Genomic DNA, 9,094 nt, shown 5'->3' with positions numbered 1-9,094 from the left:
TATGTTACTTGACTTTTTCCCTTATTGCTTTTAGTATTATTTGTTTTGTGCATTTAATGGTTTGATTATTATGTGACAGGAGGAATTTCTTTTCTGGTCTAGTCTATTTGGAGTTCTATAGGCTTCTTGTATGTTCATGGAAATCTTTCTTTAGCTTAGGAAAGTTTTCTTCTATAATTTTGTTGAAGATATTTACTGGCCCTTTAAGTTGGGAATCTTCACTCTCATCTATACCTATTATCCTTATGTTTAGTCTTCTCAATGTGTCCTGGATTTCCTGGATGTTTTGGGTTAGAAGATTTTTGCATTTTCTTTGACAGTTGTGTCAATGTTTTCCATGGTTGCACATGAGATTCTCTCTTCTATCTTTTGTATTCTGTTGGTGATGCTTGCATCTATGACTCCTGATTTCTTTACTAGGTTTTCTATCTCCAGGTTAGTCTCCCTTTGAGATTTCTTTATTGTTTCTACTTCCATTTTTATGTCCTGTATAGTTTTGTTTAATTCCTTCACCTGTTTGGTTTTATTTTCTTGAAATTCTTTAAGTGATTTTTGTGTTTCCTCTTTAAGGACTTCTACCTGTTTACCCATGTTCTCCTATACTTCTTTAAGGGAGGTGTGTATGTCCTTTTTAAGGTCCTCTATCATCATCATGAGAAGTGATTTTAAATCTGAATCCTACTTTTATGGTGTGATGGGGTGTCCAGGACTTGCTATGGTAGGAGAACTGGGTTCTAATGATGCCAGGTAACTTTGGTTTCTGTTGCTTATATTCTTTTTTTTTTTTTTTTTTAAGATTTGTTTTATTTTATATATGTGAGTACACTGTTGCTGTCTTCAGACACACCAGAAGAGTGCATCAGATCCCATCACAGATGGTAGTGAGCCACCATGTAGTTGCTGGGAATTGAACTCAGGACCTCTGGTAGAGCAGTCAGTGCTCTTAACCACTGAGCCATCTCTCCAGCCCGTTGCTTATATTCTTGAGCTTGCCTTTTACCATCTGTTTAACTCTAGTGCTACCTACACTCACTGTCTCTGACTGGAGATTGTCTTTACAGTTATCTTGCTTGTGTCAGAACTCCTCAGTTTCCAGATGTCTCTGATCCTGAGCTCCTGGGTGGAAGAGCTCCTGGGACTCATGCTTCCTCTGGGATCCTGAAATCCTGCTGCTTTGAGTGCAGTGGTTCTACCACTTCTCTGCTGCTCTAGGAAGGTTCAGGATATAGTGTCTTTATGGGAGCAGACCTGCTGGGTGTAGTCTGTATTCCTACTCTCCAACAATGTTTAGCAGCAGATGTGAATGGAAGTCCAAGGATCTAGCAGTTGTTCAATACCACAATGCAAGCAGGCCAAGATGTTTTAAGTGGGCCTTAATGAGCCATCCTAGTAAGAATATAGAAGACTTTGTTGCTGTGAGTGACTGAACCCTGGCGTGGCCCAAGAGGTTTCAGTGGAGGACTTCAGTATGTGGCCTAGAGACTGTTTTGTGGTATTTTGGTGAAGAATATGGCTGCTTTTTTGCCCATGTCTGAGGAGTCTGCATGAGGGTAAGGTGAAGAAACTCAGATTAATTGCATTGACAAAGGAAGTCTCAGAAACATCCATCATACACTTCATTCTCGGGTTAAGTCTCATGAAGAGCATTTTTGAATAATCATAGTAAGCTTAGAAAGGAAAAATATAAAATATATGGTTTGAGAATTAAATGGGCACTAGGAAGTTAAATGGTGCTGAATCTCATGTTCAAGGATATTAAATTGGATTAAGGGAGTGGTGACCTTGGGCAAAATCCCACTCAGTTAAGTTTAGGTTCATGCATGGTCTTATAAGGAGTACTCCTGGTTAATCCCAGGAGGCAAAGGCAAGCAGATCTGAGTTCATGGTCAGCCAGGGAAAAAGCAAGTTTTAGATTCAGGCATAGTGGTTCACACCTTTACATGCAATGCTTAGGAGGCAGGCATGAGTTCAAAGTCAGTCTACAGAGCAAGTTCCAGAACAATTAAGGATGGAAAAAGGAATTCCATCAAGAAAATTAGTGAAGAAACCTCAAACTGAAATAGAACTTGAAATGAAAAATTCAGTAAGTGTAATACAATGTTCATTGGAAAGCCTCACTAACAGCATCAGGCTAAAGATAGAAAAATCAGGACCTGAACATAAGGTAGCTATGATGAATCATTCATTTGAAGAGAATGATACACTTTTAAACATCATGAAACAGAACATATATGATGCCTGAGACACTATGAAAAGACCACACCTATAAATCTTAGGCATAGAAGAAATCCAGGTCAAAGTCACAGAAAAAGTTTTCAATAAAATCATAGAAAATATTCTCAATCTAAGGACAGGAGAGAAAATGTTCCTATATCATACAAAAGTCAAAATACTGAATGTACAACAGAACAACAACAACAACAACAACAACAACAGAATAATGAAAGCTGCAAGAGAGAGCAAGTCAATGGTAAAGGCAGACTAATCAGAAAAACAGCCGAGTTTTCAATGGAGACTTTAAAAGCCAGTTCAGATCAATGTTCTGTACGTTCTGAAAGACCATAGAAACCAACTTCAATTTCTATAGCCAGCAAAGCTATAGGTCATAATTGAGAAAGAAAAATTTTTCATGATAACAGCAGGAAAAAGTTTACCTAGTAAGTCCTACAGAGGATACTAGAATGAATATTTCAAAGGGTATTCATGAAACTGAAATTAAAAAAAAAAAACAGTTGTTAGTGGTTAGGTTAGTGATTATACAAAGGAGGACTAAGAAAACAATGAGTCAAAATAAGATGTCAGGAATCAATATATATCTTTCAATAATAACTTTGACTATCAATGATTGGTGGTTTGAATATGCTTGGCCGAGGGAGTGGCACCATTAGGAGGTGTGGACTTGTTGGAGTAGGTGTGTTATTGTGGGGTGGGCTTTGAGATCCTCTTCCTAGATGCCTGAGAGACAGTCAGTTCTCTCCTGGCTGCAGTTGGGTCAAGACGCAACTCAAGCTCCTTCTCTAGTACCATGTCTGCCTGGACATTGCTAGGCTTCCCACCTCGATGATAGTGGACTGAACCTCTGAACCTGTAAGCCAACTCTAATTAGATATTGTTCTTTATAAGAGTTGCCTTGGTAATGGTGTCTCTTCACAGTAATGGAAATCCTACCTAACACTGACTTAGGTATTGGGGACTGGAATACTACTGTGATTGGCCTGACCATGCTTTTGTTTAGAGAAATGTGTATTGTGGGACTTCAGAAAGCAGTAGAATGCTTTCAGTGGGGCCCAATGATCCATCCTAGTAGAAATATGGAAGACAGTGGTGCTGAGGGTGATTTACCAGCTTTCTGTTTTCTGTGGAAACCTGGCTCTAGAGGTTTCAGGAGAATTTGTGTATGTGACCCAGAGACTTTTTGTGATATTTTGAAGAATGTGGCTGCCTTTTGCCTTTGTCTAAAAAGTCTGCCTGAGGCTAAGGTGAAGAGACTCAGATTAATTGCATTGACAAAAGGAGGTTTCAAAATAACCCAGTTTATCAAACTTAGAAAGGCAAAATACAAAGTGTATGGTTCAAAGAATAAATGAACACCAGGAAGTAGAATGGAGCCAAATTCTATGTTCAAAGAGATAAATTAAGGGAGGGGTGACTTCTGGGGACGATCCCACCCAGCTAAGCTTATTGTTTATGTTTTTGCAGTTGAACAAGGGATGGTTATATTTAGGCATTATTATTACTGGGCTATTGTTTTCATTCGAACATTTAACCTGGAATGAACTAAAATTCAAAAATAAAATCCACACATGTCATCCAGAATTTAAGGCTGGAAGACACAGGCTTTTGATCTGGATTTCTAAGTAGCCATGGAAAGTTTAGGCCCAGGCATGGTGGTATACACCTTTAATCCCAGGAGATAAAGCCAAGGAGATCAATGAGTTCAAGGGATAGAGCATGTTCTAGGTGAAGAGAGCTTAAATCCAGGCATGTTGGTACACACCTTTAATCCTAGCATTCAGGAGACAAAGCCATGCATATCTCTGAGTTCACTGTCAATCTACAAACCGAGTTCCAGGACAGCCAAGTTTAGGCAGTGAAGAAGTTGGAAATCAGAAACCTGGTAATAGAATAAGGGAGGCCATGTTCCAGCCCCAGCAAGCAGCAGAACTGGCAGCTTTAGTCATGTGGTTCTGGCTTTACACTCACAAATAAAAGTGGTTACTAGGACAACTGATGCTGGTTAGTTGGCTCTAAGGAATTAGCAGTGATTAAGAAGAAACCAGCATCACCAAGGTGAAATCTTCTGGGAAATGTTTTCTTGGGAGCACAAAGAAGCTGTGTTCCAGAGATAGACAACGTTGTACCTTATGCTGCATCTGGAATTGGTAATGTGTAAGACTCACCCAGCCGGTACTGGTTTTGAAGACATGAAGGGGTCATAGAGAGCAGCTGAGGCTTGGCACTGTGAGAGGCCATGGAAGGTGAAGGTGCAGCTTCAGTTGGGAGTTCAAAGCCCAGGACTGAAGGGGTCATGCAAAGAAGTTGAGACTTAGCACCATGAAGCAAGCCTATGAGAGGCTATTGGTGAAGCCTAATTGCAGCAGAAGACCCCAGAATATTGGAGATGCCAGTACCATGGGATGACAACCAAGAATGGCAGCAGCAATGGAGTGGAACCCACAAGATCCTGGAGTACTACAGAGGGTAGAGCTGGAGATGTGACCCAAGCCCTTTTGAGGAGCCCAGATAATGTGTGGATTGACACTGGAACAAGAAGCTGTGAAGATGAAGTTGCTTTGGAAACCCCAAGACATTAAAGATGTCAGAGTTGTGATACCTGCTGAGGAAAGCTACTAAAAGAGAGTGGCAATAGCCCAAAAGAAGTTTGTTGCAGTCAACAAAGCTGAAAGGATTTGAAGATCTGAAGGGCACTTTGACATCAGACTCATTTTCATAGATGCAGAATTTGGAGTTTGCCAAGCTGCCTTTTTATCTTGCTTTTGTCTGGGATTTCCTATGTCATTTTGGAATGGTAATGTATATCCTGTGATGTTGGATGTATGTGATTTCCTTGATTCTGATTTTATAGGGGATTATAGTTAAGTGATTGAATGAATCTCAGGTGAGACTGAAGTTTTAAATATTTTTGAGACTGTGGGGACTTTTGAAGTTGGAATAAATGTATTTTGCATTATGCTATTGTGGATGCCTGCAGCCACAGATCAACTGGGTTCACCTGAAAGGGGGGCGGAGGGTGAGAAAAGATGGAACCAAGACAACGTATTCTGATTAAGGCTCAAAGTTTAATGTTCAGCTCTCAATTTAAAGGGGAAGCCCCACCATAGAACCCCTTCTTGTTTCAGCCAGGGTGGGTGAGGGGGACCCATCCTTAGTCACAGCCAGAGGTGTCTCAAGGCAAGTTCAGTGGGCAGTCTATTCTTCTAAGTTCCTGTAGCAGGCTGTATGTGCAGCCAAGGTGGGTAATTCCACCTAGGTCCTATTGTTTTTGGTCTATTGTGGTGAACAAGGTCTTTCAGGCCTGCTCAAGGCTGGGGGAAGGGCACATTCTATGTTTAGGTTTGGCCTCTATAGACTCATGTGTTTGAACAAGCCTATGAGTGACAGGGAATGGATGGAATGTGGTTTGAAAATGCTTGGCCCAGGAAGTGGAACACCTTGTTGGAGTAGGTGTGGTCTTGTTGGAGGAAGTATGTCACTGTGGAGGTGGGCTTTGAGACCCTCTTCCTAGCTGCCTGGGAGACAGTTATCTCCTGGATGCAGTTGGATCAAGATGCAGAATCCTCAGCTCCTTCTCCAGCACCATGTCTGCCTGCACACTGCCATGCTTCCTGCCTTGGTGTTAATGGACTGAACCTCTGAACACGAAAGCCAGCCCTAATTAAATGTCCTTTATAAAAGTTGCGTTGGTCATGCTGTCTCTTCACAGCAATGGAAACTTCAACTAAGACAATGGTTCCAACTTCTTGCTCAAAAGAAACAGGTTAGCACATTGGATTAGAAAAGACAACTCAGCTGGGAATAGTGGTAAACACTTTTAATTCCAGCACTCGGGAGGCAGAGTGAGGTAGATCTCTGGGATTTCTGAGATGGCTTGGCCTAAAGACAACCAGGGATATGTTGAGAGACCCTGTCTAAAAGGAAAACAAAATTCATCATTTCCTGCCTTCATCAAAGACACACACTATCTTAGGGTGAAAGGATGAGCAAAGATATTCCAGGCTAATGAAACCAGAAAACAAGGAGGATTTGAAGCCAAACAGACTTAAAGCATAATGTATCAGAGATAATGGTCATTTTATACTGAATCAAGAACATAGATGCATAAAACTTAGGTGTACTCAATCTCATAAAACAAATGCTATTTTAGACATAAAGCCAGATTAACCCTCACACAGAAATAAATGAGTCAAATATCATATTTACACCAAGGAACAGGTTGTTCAAACAGCAATAAGAAAAACAAAGAATATAGTTATTGAGACTGAATAACAGACACACAGACACACAGACACAGACACAAACACAAACACAGACACACACACACACACACACACAAATCTGAGGTGGGCCAACAGGGTAGGCTGCTTCTGCCAAGCCTGATGATCTGAATTTGATCAATGGGATCTACACACTTCCACATACGCGCCATGGTGCACAAACACCACCACACCCAACAATAGAACACAGAAAGAAAGAATCAAGATCAGAGCAAAAATTAATAAAATAAAAATGAAAAAAAAATGCAAAGAAATCATTGAAATGAAGAGTTGTTTTTTTTGAAACAAGGAAGAAATATGTCATATTTTTTATTTTTCCATGTGTGCATGTGTATGTATGTGGGTGAATGTAAGACATGACACATGTGTGGAGGTGAAAGGAGTTGGTTCACTGTCTCCAATATGGGTCTGAGGGATTGAAGTTAATGTTGGCAACAAGTGCCTTTACCCGTGAGTCATCTTGTCAGCACTATAAAATAGATTTCCTCAGTTTGTCAGTAATATCCTGCCACCAGTGAAGGTCTAGGAGACTCTCTTGGAGATAGAATGCTTTATGGTTGGTGACACCTATAGACTTCACATCCAAGGCTCCCATCCTCCCCAAGTCCTGCCGAGGATATTGGGGTCTGTTGCCTGATCCACCAAGCACTTCACTTGAGTCTCTTCTGAAAGTCTACTCTCTGGCTCTTGCGCACGAATGTTGTAGTCTTTGTTGCCCCGAGCAACAGCTATAAGACTCCCAAAGGCAGGTGAAGCTTCATGGCCTAGACGTAGCTCATCACTGGAAAAAAGTATTGAAAGAATATGAAAACACAGACACAAACGACTTCCCTTTGATCTGTATTTCTGGCTATCCTTTGTAAATATGAAAACACAAACACAAACGAGTTACCCTTTTGATCTGTATTTCTAGCTATCATCTATAAATATTTGATTATCATTTATACATTTTTCTCCCTCATGTCACTCATAACTGTGAATTCAAAGTTTGGGTTAGTAGAAAAATAAAGCATGAATAATACAACTATTAACATTTGCTTAGAAAATTTTATAGCCGCTCAGGAGTAGACATTCTGGCTACACTGGTAACTTTAAATTTCCATGTAGCTCTCTACACTCTTGCACACACTTTCATCCCATCTGAAAGCTGTCATAACACACAAGAAGCAGACTGTCATTGCACTTGCTAAACTACTACTTATGCTGAGTACGTCTCCATTCAGTTAGTGGCATTACCATTTGTACATTTTTCTATAGAAAAATGTTTGATTACTTTGATCATGTTTTAAAAATTGGGTTGTCTTTGTATTATCGAATTAGAAAGAATTTGTTTTTAAAAAAAGGCCACTTGTCACAGATGGCTGCAAACCAAGTATGTAGTCAAGGATGACTTCTACCCCATCTGCTGGGATTACAGGTTTGTATCACCACACTGGGCTTTAAGAAAAATTATTTTAGAGATTTGTGTCTGTGCTTGTGAGTGCTTCCAGGGGCCAGAAGAGGACATCACATCCTCTGGAGTTGGAATTACAAGTGGTTATAAGCTGCATAAGTGGGAACTGAAACTCTAGCCCTCTGAAAGAACAAGTGCTCTTAACTACTGAGCTGTCTCTCTATTACCCATCAACCCCACACTGTACTTTTAAAGAACTTACAAGCTTATTTTAGGCATGAATCTTTTCTCAGATATGACTTGAAGAATTTTGCCAATATGTGGACTGTCTTCTTCTTCTTTTTCTTTTCTTTTCTTTTTTTTTTTTTTGGTTTTTCGAGACAGGGTTTCTCTGTGTAGCCTTGGCTGTTGGGAGCTGCAGTGAGCATGTCAACATTCGCCATTTCAAGATGGCGCGGACATCCTGTCCTCCCACTAGTAAACAACTGACTGCGCAGGTGCAAAAGGCAGAAAGTGCGCCAAAGTCACTGCCCATCCCGGGGCGTAATATGGGGTGATGAGTGAACAGCCAATCAGAAGTGAACACGTCACTCTAAGGTGTATTTAAGCTGTGCCTCTTCCTGTCTTTCCGCTTCTGCTGTTACAAGTAAAGCCTCGTTTGTAGTAATACCCGATCACTGCCTCCGTGTCCTTTTTCGCGGGTGAAGGGGACACGAGAGGCGCGCGGAACACTTGGCTGTCCTGGAACTCACTCTGTAGACCAGGCTGGCTTTGAACACAGAGATCCGCCTGCCTCTATTTTTAAAATTGTATGTGTATGGATGTTTTATCTGCACATTATGTTCACTACATGGTGCCTTATGTCTGAGAAGGACAGAAGGGGCTTCAGATTCCCTAGGACTGGAGGTACAGATGATTGTGGGTGGGGGAACCAAACCTGGGTTCTTTCAAAGACCAACAATATTCTTAAATGCCGAGCTATCTCTCTAGCCCCACTACTTTAAATTTTTAAAAAATTTATTTGCTTGTTCATGCACATGTGTGCTCTAGAAAAGCAGCAAGCACTCTTATTGCTAAGTCATTTCTGCAACCCTTATTTTAAAACAAAATCTAGCTCTGGCAATAGAACTTCAGGCCTTATGCTTTAGGTTAGCTCAGGAACCCTCAGTTACTTTCCCATTCCTCC

General features: G+C 40.8%; 1 protein-coding gene across 3 annotated transcripts in view; it reads right to left on the bottom strand.

Moving 5' to 3' along the window:
* Positions 1-5,280: 5,280 nt before the first annotated feature.
* The window catches only part of Prkdc (protein kinase, DNA-activated, catalytic subunit), a 190,736-nt gene continuing 186,922 nt past the window's right edge, over positions 5,281-9,094 (bottom strand). For 2 of the 3 annotated variants that reach the window (XM_076942500.1, XM_034515287.2), the window contains exon 86: positions 5,281-7,296. In XM_076942500.1, coding sequence (XP_076798615.1) covers positions 7,092-7,296 — 205 coding nt within the window. In that variant the 3' untranslated portion in view covers positions 5,281-7,091. The remainder of the gene's footprint in view (positions 7,297-9,094) is intronic. The other variant, XM_076942501.1, reaches the window with a different exon arrangement.

The sequence above is a fragment of the Arvicanthis niloticus genome, chromosome 12 (genome assembly GCF_011762505.2).
Source record: "Arvicanthis niloticus isolate mArvNil1 chromosome 12, mArvNil1.pat.X, whole genome shotgun sequence".
NCBI classification, from domain to species: domain Eukaryota; kingdom Metazoa; phylum Chordata; class Mammalia; order Rodentia; family Muridae; genus Arvicanthis; species Arvicanthis niloticus.
The sequence above is the reverse complement of the archived record's forward strand: the minus strand, read 5'-3'. Positions and strand labels throughout refer to the sequence as shown.